Raw genomic sequence first — 17425 nt, forward strand, 5'->3', positions numbered from 1 at the left:
AAGAACCCTTGTATTACATGTGTTATATTTATCAATATTTACTGTATTAAAAATTAAAATCGCCACTTTTAGAGAAATTGCATTGTGTAAAAACAATAATATTAAATCATTATTAACTTAAATAAAACCGCGCACCCTGTGTTTTTAAGCAATACTAATCATAAGAAGAGTGGCTTTGTTTTAAACATTTTTGCAAATATCTTCAATACCTGACAAATAATTTTGATTTTGCAATTATATATAATTAAGTAAGAGGAAAGACCAGTTAGCCAGGCCTCACGTTTTCCCCCTTTTGTTCACAAGGAAGAGTGACTGGATTTAACTGGAAGTGATTTGGTTTGTGCAATGTAAAACAATATAAAAGCTAAGACTGGCTACTGTTGACCTCACACACACATACATTAATATAGATGCTGCCCTTTTTTCCCGGCAATATCAAAAAGGCGACGCCTTGTAACAAGAAAGGGAAGCACCTCCAAATTACCGAAGATCCGAAACACGTACATAAATGAATTAGCATGGGAACAATTAGGTAACTACTTTCAGAAGCATTTTTTTCCCCAGATGTCAGGATGGCCGAGTGGTCTAAGGCGCCAGACTCAAGGTTCGTTCCTTTCCCAGTGTTGGGTGTTCTGGTCTCCGAATGGAGGCGTGGGTTCAAATCCCACTTCTGACATAAACCTTTTTCCTCCCCACCCCAAATTTCTCCCTTTCAAGCTTCGCTATAAACTTCTGCAGCAATCGCGAGTAACGACCTGACCCATTCCCCCCTCTTCCCAGCGGAAATTTTCAACATTAAAACCTCAAATGTCTCGCCCCAGACTCAACTTCCTCGCAAGCGTCATTGCGCAGGCGACAATACGGCAGCCTCTCCGTTTCCAAAGAAAGCTACGGGATTTTTATTTCCCAGTCACACCCGCCGACTGTTGTTCTCTTTTATTTAGCAAGCAGCTCGAACGGAAAAGCGACTCTCGATTTAAGAAAGACGGAGCCAAGGCAGCCCTCCAGATATCGCAGATGAACCTCTTGTTTCGGCGAGGGTTGATTTAACAAGCTGTCAATTCGCTCTTGTCTCAAGCGATCCCACCGGCGTGTTCCGGGGGGGGGGAAGTGGGGTGGCAGGTAATCCGGAGGCCGTTCTATCGGCCATTTGGTCCCCTAAAATGGATGGTTGAGTGAGCTTTGTTACCTTCTTTTCCAAAGAGAGAGAAAAGGTGGATTCAGGATTTAGGATATTTTTGAAACAAAATAAGATAACAAGCCAGTTACCCAGTGCATGGCAACCAAAGGCTCTCTAGCCTCTCCTGGAACGCACATGGGAAATGATTTCACTGCTAGCGCATTGGGTTTTTGTTTTTTTCCCCCTTCCTTAATTTGCCTCCATTCCTAAAGAAAAATCAGCCCTGACAGTCCTTTGGAAGCTGAAGCTCAAGTACAAAATGAAAGCAAAAGGCGAAGAGGACAGCAGAGGATGCGATGGTTAGATAATGTCATTGAGGCAATGAGTGTGAATTTAAGATTGCTTTGCGGGACAGTGGAGGATGGGGAGGGTTGTTTGATCTAATAGTGCCATATTTAATAGTGCCACTATTAAATGCTTGGTTTTGGTCCTCAACGGAACTACATCCACATGGAGGAAAGTATGCAGTGGAGTACCCCAAGACTCTGTTTTAGGCCCAGTACTCTTCAACATCTTCATCAATGACTTGGACTAGGGGATAGATGGGGAACTCATCAAATTTGCAGATAATACCAAGCTGGCAGAATAGCCAACACTCCAGAAGATAGGCTCAAGATACAGAAGGATCTTGACAGACTTGAACATTGGGCACTATCTAACAAAATGAAATTCAAGAGTGAAAAAAGTAAGGTTCTACATTTAGGCAAAAAAACCCAAAATGCACAGGTACCGTATATGTGGTACCTTGCGCAATAGTAGTACCTGTGAGAGGGATCTTGGAGTCCTAGTGGACAACCATTTAGATATGAGCCAACAGTGTGCAGCAGCTGCTAAAAAAGCCAACACAGTTCTGGGCTGCATAAACAGAGGGATAGAATCAAGAGTACGTGAAGTGTTAGTGCCACTTTATAATGCCTTGGTAAGGCCACACTTGGAATACTGCATTCAGTTTTGATCACTGTGATGTAAAAAAGATGCTGAGACTCTAGAAAGAGTGCAGAGAAGAGCAACAAAGATGATTAGGGGACCGGAGGCTAAAACATATGAAGAATGATTGCAGGAACTTGGTATGTCTAGTTTAATAAAAAGAAGGACTAGGGGAGACATGATAGCAGTGTTCCAATATCTCAGGGGTTGTCACAAAGAAGAGGGAGTCAAACTATTCTCCAAAGCACCTGAGGGTAGAACAAGAAGCAATGGGTGGAAACTGATCAAGGAAAGAAGCAACTTAGAACTAAGGAGAAATTTCCTGACAGTTAGAATAATTAATAAGTGGAACGACTTGCCTGCAGAAGTTGTGAATGCTCCAACTCTGGAAATTTTTAAGAAAATGTTGGATAACCATCTGACTGAGATGGTGTAGGGTTTCCTGCCTGGGCAGGGGGTTGGACTAGAAGGCCTCCAAGGTCCCTTCCAACTCTGTTGTTATATTATATTATATCTTCCTTCAGAAAAAAATGAATTTATTAGTGGCCTTATTAGATACAAAGCATATTTCTGAACAAAATACAGAGAGCTTTTTATTTTTGTTAATTGGATTGAAACATATTACTCTAATCCTTCAACCAAGACTTGCCAATTAAAATGTCTCATGAAACTTATGAAGGAAATCCTTAATCTCCTCTTATTATAAGGGTTCCTCCAGGATAAAAAGCTTGAGAAAGGTTCCTGTAGATCAGTGTTTTTCAACCTTGGCAATTTTAAAATGTGTGGATTTTTAACTCCCAGAATTCCTCAACCAGCTTGATCAATCAAGTTTTTTAAATAGGGTAGAATTTAGATGATTGCAAGAGGAATTTGGATGTGAAATGACAGAATAGTCAACTGAAACTTATTTTCATTTTACAATTAGGTCCAATTAGGTATAAGCAGCATCTAAAATTCCTAAATAACTCTCAGAACTGATATGTTCCTTTCATGGGTGTTCCTCATGGGTGTAAATCCAAGAGCTGATTTCCTTGTTCCTTGTTTTATGTATAATTAGAATGGGAGGGGAGGATAAAAGTGTAGGCGAGAAGGTTAGCATATAAAAGTATTCTGCAGTGCATCCTCTCAACTTGTGAATCACAGTGTTTTGAGCACTTTACGTAGCATCATCAAATCTTCTTCCAAGCATTGCCACTGACAGTCTCCAAGACAACAAGATGAATGTCTTCTGTAAGTACCTTTTTGCCTAAGACTCACTAACTGAATTATGGCTTGAATGGAATGCATTATTTAATATATTATGGCTCGAAGCATAGTCAGGCGAATGTTTAGGCTAGATAAGACATTTTTTATTACTGGTTAGCCTGTAACAAATTAGCCAGATGTTCGGACTGGATTTGGCATTTTTGTCCACTTATCAAGTCCTTCCTAAGGACCTGGGATAGGCAGATATTGATGTTATATGATGTTAGAGGTATCGTCACAGGATGTCAGCTGTTCCGAATAAAGCTGCCTTTTGCAATTGACTGATGGTGAATTTGTCTATTATTATTACTATTATTATTACTATTATTATTATTATATCTTTATTCATTAAACATGAACGAATGGAATGGAATGGAATGGAATGGAATGGAATGGAATGGAATAAACAGAGTTGGAAGCAATGGTGGGATTCAGCCAGTTCAGCCCGGTTCGGGCGAACTGGTAGTTAAATTGCTGGATGGCCCTCCCAGAAATTGTGCCCAGTCTGGTGGAGGGAATCCACCACCAGACTGGGCTGGAGCGTAAGGCTGGGAGTCGAGCCACTCGGGGCTGAATGGAAAGTGGCTGATGCTCCTGTCCATTGTGCTGCAACTCCCTGGCTTGGAAAGGTGAACTTTGGCTGCAACAATGTCCACCTGAGCTGCCCGGTGCCAAGGGGCTGGGCTGTCTCTCATGCTGAGTTGGTTCAATTGCTCCAGGAGACCGGCCAGTGACTGGCTGCATGACAGTGGCAGGAAGTCCCATTCTCTGGAGCGCCTGCAGTACGGCTGCTGTTGCACTCCCCAGCTGAGGATCGAGGGTTGCCCTGCACCCACTCATGGTTCCAATAGCAATTCCTGTATCGGGGTAACTCCCACAGCTCTGGTCTGCAGAGTCAGGTATGCTGTGACCTCCGCTCTGGCATCAGCTCCTTGCGTTAAGTACCCAGCTGGCGTTCGGCTTCTGCAGCTTTCATGGCTTTCTCCATAGCTGGAGAAGAGAGTAGAGGGTCTCAGAAGAAGTTGCTCAGCCCGTACCTGCTGCTCCCTCTGTGGACTTCTTTTCTTCCTCCATCTTCCCTGAGTCTTCATGCCGCCCGTTATTGGGTCAACACTTGGGGTTCAGGACTCGGGGGAGCTGCCTTAGTTTGAAAGGGGATTCAGGTTAATATCAGGGTTCTAAGTAACATCCCCCCAAAAAATCAAACTCCAAGGCTTGAAGTTCCTCAAAGCTAACTTTTATTAGAGATGTCATATTGGCACATCTGGGAAAACCTGAATCTGAAAACTTCCGGGTTTTACACACCCAAAAGAAAGTTCAAGACCTTGCCCCCACCCACATGTCCACCATACTTCCAATGAGGTGCTGTCTGGAACAGAAGATACCTCCTCATTCTTCTCAACAAAGCTGCAGGGCACAATGGCCTTGACTTTCTATAAAGAATTTTATTTTGACTACATATCTTCTTCACTCTATACAATCCCCCCTCCCAATTTCCCATGGTAGAATTTGTGGCAAGCCTGAAGCCACAAAGGTAGAAAGATGGCTTCTAGGTCTGACAGTGTGCTTTTACAGTATTGGAATAATCTCATATTGATTGTAATTTTTTTCAGGTCCACCGACTCGTCCTACTATTGCAATGTCTTGTCTGCTGTGCCCGTCTCTCTTGTGCTGCCTCCTCCTCCTCCTTCCCTTTCCATTAGCCTCCAGTTCTGCTTCTAATGAGGACACAGTGGTCATAACCAGAAGTGGCCCTATTAAGGGCAAGCAGTTCCTGGCTGGCCTTGGATCTGTGACAGCCTATCTAGGCATTCCTTATGCTGAGCCTCCCCTGGGGAAGTTGCGTTTCCAGAAACCTCTTCCACATCAGCCATGGAGTCAAACATTGGAAGCCACCAGTTTTGGCAATTCCTGTCCTCAATTTATTTTCCGGGATGTCCCCGAAGCAGATATATGGTCTCCTAAAACACCACTGTCAGAAGATTGCCTTTCCCTCAACATCTGGGTGCCACACCCACAACCTTCTTCACCAGTCCCTGTTTTGGTCTGGATACACGGAGGGGGATATTTAATGGGCACGTCTTCTGTGGATGCATTAAATGGGGCATCCTTGGCTGCCACTGAGAACGTCATTGTGGTCACCATCAATTATCGCTTGGGATCCATGGGCTTTCTGTACTTGCCACCAGCTGCTCCAGGGAACCTAGGCTTATGGGACCAACAGCTGGCCCTGAAGTGGATAAAAGAGAATGCAGCTGCCTTTGGGGGAGATCCTTCTCGGGTGACCATTTTTGGCCACAGTGCTGGAGGAGCTTGTGTGAATTTCCATCTTCTTGCACCAAAAAGCCAGGATCTTTTTGCCCAAGCAGTGATCCAGAGCGGAACAGCCAATGCCTTCTGGGCTTGGAGGTCTCCTGAGGAAGTCAAACAAAAAGCACTGGAATTTGTTCATCTGCTAGGCTGCTCCGAGGACAACAATACCAGCATAGTGCATTGTCTGCAAACAAAAAATGTTTCTGAACTTATTCGGCATGAAATAGCTCTGTTCTTAAAAGGTGGCTTCCTTGTGAATTTTCCCTTCAGGCCAACCACAGATGGGGAGTTTTTGCTTGGTGAACCAGAAAAGCTCATGGAGGAAGGGCAAATTCAGGTCAAACCTCTCCTCATAGGTGAAACCTCTGATGAAGCAGCCTCGTTTGTCCACTTTGTTTTTCCTAACATCACCCACAATCTCATCAATCAGGAGCAGCTTCTGAAAGGGATACAGCTGTTGGTGCCAAATGCAACTGAAGATTTTATTCAGACTATTGCACTCAAATACAGTGAAGGAAATCACGGCCCAGCGAAATACCGCTCCGCTCTGTCCCACTTCTATACAGATCAGATGTTTGCATGCCCAATGAGGGAGGCTGCAGGAAATATCAGGAAAACTGGGAGTCCTGTATATGCCTATTTATTCGCACATCGCCCTTCATGGTCAGTTTGGCCTGAATGGATTGGGGCATCTCACAGTGCTGAGATTCCTTTTGTTTTTGGAACCCTTAAATCAGCACTGCCTTTCAATCAAACATACACAGAGGCTGAATCCAGGCTGAGCCATAAGATGATGCATTACTGGGCAGAATTTGCCAGAACTGGGTAAGTGGTTCCCTTTTTTTCAAAAATTTGTATTTTAAATCCAAAGAAAGCCTTTCCCTTCAACAAAGGCACTTTATATCTAAAGCAATGAAGCCATAAAAGTAATGCACGCTATTCTTTGCGTATGTTTACAGGTTGTGTTAATATAAGTAGTTCATGATTTACGACCACAGTTGGGACTAGAATTTCTGTTGCTAAGCAAGACAGTTGTTAAGTGAGTCATGCCCAATTTAAAAACCTTTCTTACCACAGTTATTAAGCAAATCACTGTAACTGTTAAGTACAATATATGATTTTGTGAATCCAGCTTCCTCCACTAACTTTGTTTGTTGAAAATCTGCTGGAAAGGTTGCAAATGGTGATCATGTGACCCCGGGACATTGCAGCCATTGTAAATACATGCCAGTTGCCAAGCAGCCAAATTTTGATAACGTGCAAGAACCAGTTGTAAGTCACCTTTTTTCAGTGCTATTGTAACCTTGAATGGACCTTAAATGAATAGTTATAAGTCAAGGACTACCTGTATTGGAAACAGCCATAAAATTTTTAAGGATTCTTAATAATGTCACTTATAGATAATTGTTCTTTTATGAGCTCAGTGGTATCACACATATTCTAGGGTACATTATTTCTCCAAGTGGAATAAAGGAGGCAAAAAGGGAGATAAGAAACAGAGCATTACCTTTCCATTAAGAGAACGAGCAAAGGCTTGGAAGGGAATAAGTAGGGAAGGGGAAACTCACAAGAGGGAGGGTGCTCAGGGTGTGAGGATTGGGACTGGCAGATCCAAGAATCTACGAAGAGCTGACCTGGGTTTGGATCAGCAAGGAGGAGACCCAAGAGATTTCACCAAACCAAAATCCCTCACTCCCTCAAAGTCCCCTTTGGGAGTTCCTCTTGGTTGTCGTTTCTCAAGTCAAAACCAGTCTCTTTGGGAAAGCTACATCAGAATAACAGAATTGGAAGGGACCTTGGAGGTCTTCTAATCCAACCCTATTCCATTCTGGACAAGTGGCTGTCCAATCTCTTCTTAAAAACCTCCAGCGATGAAGCACACATAGCCTCTGAAGGCAAGCTGTTCCACTGATCAATTGTTCTCATGGTCAGGAAATTTCTCCTTATTTCTAGGTTGGTTCTCTCCTTGATTAGTTTCCATCAATGTCCTTTTCTTCCTCCATAGGAATCCCACTGGGTCAGCAGCCAGCAAGGATGAGTGGCCACTCTATAATGCCATAGAGAAGAATCTCTTCCTTCTTAATACGGAGCCATTCCAGGAAAGGGTGATAGAACACTGTGATTTTTTAAAGAGGCTTTTTTCAAAGGCTGAAGAGACACGTAAGTTCAGCTTTTAGTTCTGCCTTTAGAAGGGAGTACTGGTTGATGAAAAAGGTATTTTTTTAAATATATCAACTATAGAGATCGCCCATCTCACTCATAAAGCAATCTCTAAAAATTGATTTTATTGCCACTCTTTGCTGAAATATACTCATTTGATTTTACACTGGGCAATTTTGTAATGCTAGTGATACATTTTGTAGAGCAAGCATATTTCATGATGTCCTAAGAGTTAGGTCTCTAGTAATGTCCTCTAAGTAAGCCTTAGTTGCTCACATAAAGACAACAACAACAACAACAGCAATGAATTCCAAAATATCTGGATCACTGCTTGACCATCATCGTCATTGACAAAATTCCTCTCAGGCAATTGTAAAAGGCAGCTTTATCTGGAATAGCTTACATCCTGCAATGATAATTTTAATATCATCAAAAAATATCTGCCCATTCCAATTTTTTGTGAAGGACAGAGTAGGTGGACAAAAAATGTTAAATCCAGTCTAAACATCTGGCTGACCATATGACAAACAATAATGTTTTGATATATATTTAATAAATATTTTCATTGTTCTGCAGAGGTGTCCCAATGTGATTTTCTTTCATCAGACTAAGAAGAAGACAGAAGGTAGGAATCCAGTTCTTGGTTGTAGTAGTTGGGATAAAGTTGGATGATTTCAGAAGGGGGCTAGACTTCTTTGTAAATAGTAGTTTCACATTGGCAATCTAAACCATTTTAAGTAGCATTTTTGTGGCTCAGCTTCACTGTGTGAAATGGAAGCTCTCCAAGCTGATGCCAATGGCCTTTGTGGAAGAGGAACCTGGAGAAACCTCTAGATCTCGGCATAAACAAATTCAGATCTTGGGCACAGGGAGGGAAGGAAGGAAGGAAGGAAGGAGCCAGCAAGAGTAACTTACAGAGAAGATTACTCAGTGCTGAGACAGAGAAAGCATAAGAATGAAATTCAGCCTGTGGGGGAAATCAGTTTTCAGATGAATGGGACTATTTAATAGACAAATAACATAACATAACATCAGAGTTGGAAGGGACCTTGGAGGCCTTCTAGTCCAACCCCCTGCCCAGGCAGGAAACCCTACACCATCTCAGTCAGATGGTTATCCAACATTTTCTTAAAAATTTCCAGTGTTGGAGCATTCACAACTTCTGAAGGCAAGTCGTTCCACTGATTAATTGTTCTAACTGTCAGGAAATTTCTCCTTAGTTCTAAGTTGCTTCTTTCCTTGATCAGTTTCCACCCATTGCTTCTTGTTCTACCCTCAGGTGCTCTGGAGAACAGCCCAACTCCCACTTCTCTGTGGCAGCCCCTGAGATATTGGAACACTGCTATCATGTCTCCCCTAGTCCTTCTTTTTGTTAAACTAGACATACCCAGTTCCTGCAACCGTTCTTCATATGTTTTATCCTCCAGTCCCTAATCATCTTTGTTGCTCTTCTCTGCACTCTTTCTAGAGTCTCAACATCTTTTTACATCGTGGCGACCAAAACTGGATGCAATATTCCAAGTGTGGCCTTACCAAGGCATTATAAAGTGGTACTAACACTTCACGTGATCTTGATTCTATCCTCTGTTTATGCAGCCCAGAACTGTGTTGGCTTTTTAACAGCTGCTGCACACTGCTGGCTCATATCTAGATGGTTATCCACTAGGACTCCAAGATCCCTCTCACAGGTACTACTATTGAGCAAGGTACCACATATACGGTACTGGTGCATTTTGTTTTTGGCCTAAATGTAGAACCTTACTTTTTCACTGTTGAATTTCATTTTGTTAGATAGCGCCCAATGTTCAAGTCTGTCAAGATCTTTCTGTAACTTGAGCCTATCTTCTGGAGTGTTAGCTATTCCTGCCAGCTTGGTGTCATCTGCAAATTTGATGAGTTCCCCATCTATCCCTCGTCCAAGTCATTGATGAAGATGTTGAAGAGTACTGGGCCTAAAACAGAGCCTTGGGGTACTCCACTGCATACTTCCCTCCATGTGGATGTAGTTCCGTTGAGGACTACACGTTGAGTGCGGTTGGTCAGCCAGTTACGAATCCATCTGGTGGTGGTGCTGTCTAACCCACATTTTTCTACTTTATCTAGTAGTAGGTTATGGTCTACTTTATCAAATGCTTTACTGAAGTCCAAGTAAATTATATCAACAGCATTCCTCTGGTCTACTAATTTTGTCATTTTGTCAAAGAATGCGATAAGATTAGTCTGGCATGATCTGTTTTTGACAAACCCATGTTGGCTTTTGGTTATTACTTTGTTTGCTTCTAGGTGTTCGGTGATTCGATGCTTGATTATCTTTTCCAGAATCTTCCCTGGTATTGAGGTCAGACTGATAGGTCTGTAGTTTCCTGGATCTGTTTTTTTTCCTTTTTTGAAGATGGGAACTACATCAGCTCTTTTCCAGTCCTCTGGCAGCTCCCCTGTGCTCCAGGATCTTTGAAAGATATAGTTCAGTGGTTCTGAGATCACGTCTGCCAGTTCCTTCAGAACCTTGGGGTGTAATCCATCCGGTCCTGGTGATTTGAACTCGTCTAGGGTAGACAGGTGTTCACTTACCATTTTCTTCCCTATTTTAACTTGTGTTTCTAATCTGTTTTTTGTAGTGCTGTTTTTGATAGGTTGGATTGTTTTTTCCTTTTGTGTAAAGACAGATGCAAAATATGAGTTAAGTAGATCTGCTTTCTCCCTGTTGCTTGTCATCTTCTTGCCACTTTCTCCCAGCAATGGGCCAATTGTTTCCTTGACTTTTTTCTTGTTTTTAACATGTTGGAAGAAGCTTTTTTTATTATTTTTTACTTTTGGAGATATTGGGAATGTGTCCTTGTAGCCCAGTGATAAATGTTATCAGAATATTTCCATAGGCACCCCTGAATCTCAAGATGCAAATATTTCTTCTAAGACCATTATCCCAGTGGTGGGTTTCAACATTTTTACTATTACTTTCTGTTGGTGTGGCTTGGTGGGCGTGGCATAGCTTGGTGGGCATGGCAGGGGAAGGATACTGTAAAATCTCCATTCCCTCCCCATTCCTGGGGGAAGGTTACTGCAAAATTCCCATTTCCTCCCGATCAGCTGGGACTCGGGAGGCAGAGAATAGATGGGGGTTAGGCCACACTTGGAATATTGCATTCAATTTTGGTCACCACAATGTAAAAAAGATGTTGCCACAATGTAGAAAGAGTGCAGAGAAGAGCAACAAAGATGATTAGGGGACCAGAGGCTAAAATATATGAAGAATGGTTACAGGCACTCGGTATGTCTAGTTTAATGAAAAGAAGGACTAGGGGAGACATGATAGCAGTGTTCCAATATCTCAGGAGTTGCCACAAAGAAGAGGGAGTCAAACTATTCTCCAAAGCACGTGAGGGTAGAACAAGAAGCAATGGGTGGAAACTATTCAAAGAGAGAAGCAATTTAGAACTAAGGAGAAATTTCCTGACAATTAGAACAATCAATAAGTAGAACAACTTGCCTGCAGAAGTTGTGAATGCTCCAACACTGGAAATTTTTAAGAAAATGTTGGATAGCCATTGGTCTGAAATGGTGTAGGGTTTTCTGCCTGGGCAGGGGGTTGGACTAGAAGGCCTCCAAGGTCCCTTCCAAACTCTGTTATTATGTTATATTATGATGGGGTGGGGTGGGGCCAGTCAGAGGTGGTATTTACCGGTTCTCCGAACTACTCAAAATGTCCTCTACCCGTTCTCCAGAACTGGTCAGAACCTGCTGAAACCCACCTCTGCATTGTCCTCTCTAGATAACAGAAGGGCAGGAAATAACTTGAGATCAGTTAGGTTATTAATTACCAATGAGTATGCATGCATATAAATCCCCCTCCATTTTGAAATATATAAATATGAATGAATGTGTCAGGTCTGCCATCGTAATGGCTTCAGCCTACTTCACTTTGCTGGCATCTTGCCATAAAATGGGAGGGGGGAGGAGAAGGGGGACATAGAGAAGGGGGATGACAGGATGTCAGAAACCAGAGGTGTCAATCTGGAACATCATGAGCATGAGAATGGAATGCGAAACTCCACCAAAGCAGCACCAAACCTTAAAGCTGTTACCCAAACTCCTAATATTATTGGAGTCTTAAACTGGTCAAGTTGGGAGGACCTGGGAGAAGGGGAAAGGGTAGGCTTTGTGCAGGAATACTCAGATCCAGCTTTTCTTGCGCTGTAACCACTTGACTTTAGTAAAAGTATACCTTTTGCTGCAAATGGATTTGAGGGTCTTTCTTTCCTAAATATCCAAATTGGGAGAAGCCTGACAGCATCCTTTTCTCTGCAAGACTTCCTCCCACGATTTTCTCGAGGGAATTTCTCCAGTGCACACTGTTAACAGTAGATACTGCAGCGAGCCTTGATTACTTGTTTGGGTCCTGCATTTTGATTCTACAAACCCTTCCATGTTTAGTATAAGAGGAATGCAGAGCACCTTAGGTGGACTTTTAAGGTTAAGATTAAGGCATCAGGCTAGATATCAGGAGACTGTGAGTTCTGATCCTACCTTAGCCATGAAAGTCAAAAAGATAGGATTAGAATTCACAGTTTGATAACTTTTAGCCTGGTGCCTTAATCTCAAAAACCCCCAAAAAGGTGCTGTGTGTTCCCTTTATACTAAATAGGCTGACTTTAGACTAGTCACTCTCTCTCAGCCCAACTCACCTCACAGAGCTGTTGTTGTTGGGAAAATAGGAGGAGGAAGAAGTGTGGGGTATGTTCTCCACCTTGGGTTATTTGTAAAAATAATAAAGGAGAGATACATATAATAAACAAAAATAAATAACATTCTCTTATTCTACTTTACTTCAGAGAAGGGCATCCTGGAATCTCTGTTCTGCCTGTGTCTTGAACTGGCCTACTATGAAGGGCTGCCACTTAGGTTGAACCCAGTGGTGAAGTCCAATTTTTTTTACTACCAGTTCTGTGGATGTGACTTGGCGGGCGTGGCCGGGGAAGGATACTGCAAAATCTCCATTCCCTCCCCACTCCAGGGGAAGAATACCGCAAAATCCCCATTCCCACCTCACTCCTGGGGAAAGGATATTGCAAAATCTCCATTCCCACCAGAGGTAGTATCAGCCAGAGGTAGTATTTGCCGGTTCTCCAAACTACTCAAAATTTCTGCTACCGGTTCTCCAGAACCTGTCAGAACCTGCTGGATTTCACCCTGGTTGAATCTCTTTGAAAATGGCACCCATATCTCAAAGGCACCATTGGAAAACCAAGTTACAGTTTTGTTGGCTTCAGAATAGTGATTGTGTGTTTATTTTTCCCAGGAATCAATCAAGACTTCTCTTTAAAGCCTGGGGAAATGATAACAAGCTGCACCAGAGAACCTTCCAGAAGGATCGATTGTCCTTTCAGGGACTGACTGGGAGACAAATAAGGAGACAACTAAAACCCACATCACTTTTGTTGTTAAAATAATAAATTGCTAGTAGTAATTTGTTATATCTTGATTTGAGACAAGCTTTTAACTAATTGCACTCCCTCAAAAAGAACCTCTTATTTATTTATTTATTTATTTATTTATTTATTTATTTATTTATTTATTAAATTTTTATACCGCCCTTCTCCCGAAGGACTCAGGGCGGTTTACAGCCATAGTAAAACAACAGCAATATACACATAAAACCATAATTAAAAAACTTATTACATAAATGGCCGAATTAAAACATTTAGAATAAAACCCCATAATTATAAAATATTAAAAACATTAAAACTGATTAAAATCCTATGCCAGTCCTGTGCGAACAAACAAATAGGTCTTCAGCTCGCGGCGGAAAGTCCGAACGTCCGGCAATTGCCGAAGTCCAGGGGGAAGTTCGTTCCAAAGGGTGGGAGCCCCCACAGAGAAGGCCCTCCCCCTGGGGGCCGCCAGCCAACATTGCTTGGCGGACGGCACCCTAAGGAGTCCCTCTCTGTGCGAGCGTACAGGTCGGTGGGAGACATTCGGTAACATCAGGCGGTCCCGTAAGTACCCTGGCCCTAAGCCATGGTGCGCTTTAAAGGTAGTCACCAAAACCTTGAAGTGCACCCGAAAGACCACAGGTAGCCAGTGCAGACTGCACAGGAGTGGTGTTACATGGGAGCAACGTGTGGCTCCCACTATCACCCGCACAGCTGCATTCTGAACCAACTGGAGCCTCCGGGTACTCTTCAAGGGGAGCCCCATGTAGAGAGCATTGCAGTAGTCCAAGCGAGAGGTAACCAGAGCATGAGTGACTGTGCATAAGGCATCCCGGTCAAGGAAGGGGCACAGCTGGCGAACCAGGCGAACCTGGTAAAAAGCCCTCCTGGCGACGGTCGTCAGATGATCTTTGAAAGACAACCGCCCATCCAGGAGGACGCCCAAGTTGCGCACCCTTTCCACTGGGGCCAATGATTCGCCCCCAACAGTCAGCCACGGCTGCAGCTGACTGTACCGGGGTGCTGGCATCCACAGCCAGTCCGTCTTGGAGGGATTGAACTTGAGCCTGTTTCTCCCCATCCAGACCCATACAGCTTCCAGACACCGGGACAGCACTTCGACGGCTTCGTTGGGGTGATCTCTGCCCTCCTGCCAATACCGTCTGCGACTGGTCAGAGAGATAGGAGGAGAACCACCGATAAACGGTGCCTCCCACTCCTAAACTCTCCAACCGGTGCAGCAGGATACCATGGTCGATGGTATCAAAAGCCGCTGAGAGATCTAGTAAGACCAGGGCAGAGGAGCAACCCCTGGCCCTGGCCCTCCAGAGATCATCAACCAACGCGACCAAAGCCGTCTCCGTGCTGTACCCGGGTCGGAAGCCAGACTGGAACGGGTCTAGATAGACAGATTCATCCAGGTATTGGGGTAATTGACGTGCCACCACACTCTCAACAACCTTCGCCACAAAGCAAAGGTTGGAGACAGGACGATAATTTCCTAAAACAGCCGGGTCCATGGAGGGCTTCTTGAGGAGGGGCCTCACCACCGCCTCTTTCAAGGCGGCGGGGAAAACCCCCTCCATCAAAGAAGCATTGATAATCCCCTGGAGCCAGCCTCGTGTCACCTCCTGTGTGGCCAGCACCAACCAGGAGCGGCACGGGTCCAATAAACGTGGTGGCATTCAACCGCCCCAACAACCTGTCCATGTCCTCGGGAGTCACAGGGTCAAATCCATCCCAAATAGTCTCAACAAGATGTGTCTCCAGCCTCTCACCTGGATCTACCCAGTGTTGATCCAATCCGTTCCGAAGCTGAACGATTTTATCGTATAGATAACCACTAAACTCCTCGGCACGGCCCTGCAAGGGGTCATCCCGCACCTCCTGATGAAGGAGCGGGTAACCCGAAACAGGGCTACCGGGCGGTTATCTGCCGACGCAATGAGGGAGGAAACGTAAGAACGCTTCGCTTCCCTCAGTGCCACTAGGTAAGTCCTACTATAGGACCTAACTAGTGTCCGGTCAGCCTCGGAACGGCTGGATCTCCAGGCACTCTCTAGGCGTCTTCTCCGGCGTTTCATCTCCCTCAGCCCCTCGGAAAACCAAGGAGCTGGTTGAGATCTGCGCCGGGTCAGAGGCTGCAAAGGCGCGACCCGGTCTAAAGCGCCAGTCGCGGCCCATTCCCAGGCCGCAACTAGCTCCTCAGCCGTGCCGTGGGCTAGATCCTCAGGAAGTGGCCCAAGCTCCATCAGGAACCTCTCCGGGTCCATCAGGCGCCTGGGACGGAACCAACGTGTTGGTCCCATCTCCCTGGGGTGTTGAGCGGCAGTCCGAAAGTCTAGACGAAGGAGAAAATGATCTGTCCATGACACTGGCTCGGTAATTAAATCTCCTAAATCCAGATCATTTAACCACTGTCCAGAGATAAAAATCAGATCCAGTGTGCCTCCCCCAATGTGAGTAGGGCCATCAACTATTTGTGTCAGGTCCAGGGCCGTCATGGAGGCCATGAACTCCCGAGCTGCCGTTGATGCCAAGCCGGTTGATGGTAAGTTAAAGTCCCCCATGACTATAAGTCTGGGGGTCTCCACCACCACCCCGGCAAGTACCTCCAGCAGTTCGGGCAGAGCTGTAGTCATGTAGCAAGGAGCCAGGTACGTGATCAACAAGCCCACCTGCACCCTATGACCCCACTTCACAAAGAGGGATTCACAACCGGCTATCTGAGGTACAGTGGTCTCCCTCGGTTCCAGACTTTCCTTAATCACAACCGCCACCCCCCCACCCCTACCTTGGGCCCTCGGTTGATGGAATGCTCGGAAACCCGGTGGGCACATTTTGACAAGGGGAATTCCCCCTTCTGTGCCCAACCAGGTCTCCGTAATGCCCATAAGGTCCGCGGATCCCTCCTGCATAAGATCGCAAAGCAGGGGGGCTTTATTGACCACAGACCGTGCATTGCATAGTATCAACCGGAGGCCCAAGCTCTGAGGATCCTGGCCGCCCAGGGAACGGAAAAAGTCTGAAGGGCCGGGGCGCATGATCGCTTTTAAACAGCGAGCATGCGCCCCCAAAGATCGATACGGCCCCTCACTTCTGCCATATCTGCCCCTCCCACTAACCAAACAGATGGAACCACCCTTATCGTCAGGAACATCACCCTCCCCCAGAACCTTCGGACCTATTAAAACCCCGCCGCGAGTACGCGCAGTGACTGGCCCCTCCCTTGGCGGGCTACCCCCAGCACCCGCCCTTACCCTCCCTCCCCTTAAAAATACCCTATCTAAAAATCCCCACAGGTTCTTTTTACACGCATGTCACCTCTGTGGGTCCGAAGACCCGTCATTGAGGCCGGCCCTCGGTAATGTAGGGGGCCATTCCTGCGAGGCAGGGGCACCTCGCAGGCGCAAGAGTTCATTTGAGGAATACCGCATGATAAAAATCGGCAAAACGATGGCTCCATCTCGAAATTGGCTAGAATGGTAATATAAAATTAGTTCTCAGTTAAGGACGGGCATATAATAATACAAATACTGGACAGTCATGATGGTATCTCCTGGTCAATATCCGGACCAAGATCTTAATTCGGTCCAATGAATATAAGGTCTTAAATCCAGGGTAGAAATAGTATAAGACAGTCCAAGGCCAAGTCCTAAGCATGAGAGAAAAGAGTGGGGTTGGTGTTCCGTTTCCACCATCGATGTAATTTTGCTGTCAGTGTGGGTTTGGGTCTGCTTTCTGGGTGGATGTGTGGTGGTGACATCCTGTGTGGACCTCGTGAGTGTGGGTCTGGTGTCATTCCTCATGTTAGGGACTCGTTTGTCAATAAGGGCGGGTTTCCAAATGGCTGGTAGGCGGGAAGTATCATCTCATTTGTTCATGCTGTGTGGGCGTTTTTCTATCTCGATGGCTTCTCTGATTATTCTGTTGTTAAAGTGTTTAGTTTTGGCGATAGTTCTGGTCTTTTTAAAGTCAATATCGTGTCCTGTGGCTTTAAGGTGTTGGACTAGGGAAGAAGTTGTACTATGAAGATGTAGCACGACCACGAACACGAAGCCAAACAACAGCAATGCAGCTCACCAGCTCAAATCCCCCTGCAACTCAGACTAATCTGAGCACAACCAAGCCCCCACCCAAACAGGACACACCCCCAGTCAATCAGAGCACA

At 44.9% G+C, this 17425-nt stretch overlaps 1 protein-coding gene and 1 non-coding gene across 3 annotated transcripts; both read left to right on the forward strand.

Annotated features, from left to right (window-relative positions):
* The first annotated feature begins 549 nt into the window (after positions 1 to 549).
* On the forward strand, positions 550 to 13299 carry LOC131190290 (cholinesterase-like). 2 transcript variants are annotated; one of them, XM_058167543.1, is made up of 5 exons: positions 550 to 604; positions 4966 to 6490; positions 7671 to 7825; positions 8402 to 8450; positions 13122 to 13299. In XM_058167543.1, exons 1-4 carry the CDS (start codon positions 565 to 567, stop codon positions 8434 to 8436), a joined length of 1755 nt encoding a protein of 584 aa, XP_058023526.1. In that variant the 5' UTR covers positions 550 to 564; the 3' UTR covers positions 8437 to 8450; positions 13122 to 13299. The 2 variants fall into 2 exon arrangements, with proteins under 2 accessions (XP_058023526.1, XP_058023527.1); XM_058167544.1 differs by lacking the exon at positions 550 to 604 and adding an exon at positions 1994 to 3337 and having other exon boundaries at positions 13122 to 13298.
* On the forward strand, positions 567 to 676 carry TRNAL-CAA (transfer RNA leucine (anticodon CAA)). The gene is made up of 2 exons: positions 567 to 604; positions 631 to 676. It is a non-coding gene; the product is annotated as a tRNA-Leu (tRNA).
* Positions 13300 to 17425: the final 4126 nt, after the last annotated feature.

This window comes from Ahaetulla prasina, chromosome 2 (genome assembly GCF_028640845.1).
Source record: "Ahaetulla prasina isolate Xishuangbanna chromosome 2, ASM2864084v1, whole genome shotgun sequence".
Lineage (NCBI taxonomy): Eukaryota > Metazoa > Chordata > Lepidosauria > Squamata > Colubridae > Ahaetulla > Ahaetulla prasina.

Coding starts and splice junctions, on each gene's coding strand:
- LOC131190290 (XM_058167543.1), top strand. CDS start 565: ATGTCAGGATGGCCGAGTGGTCTAAGGCGCCAGACTCAAG. Junction 6,491..7,670: donor GCAGAATTTGCCAGAACTGG/GTAAGTGGTTCC, acceptor CTTCCTCCATAG/GAATCCCACTGGGTCAGCAG. Junction 7,826..8,401: donor TTCAAAGGCTGAAGAGACAC/GTAAGTTCAGCT, acceptor ATTGTTCTGCAG/AGGTGTCCCAATGTGATTTT.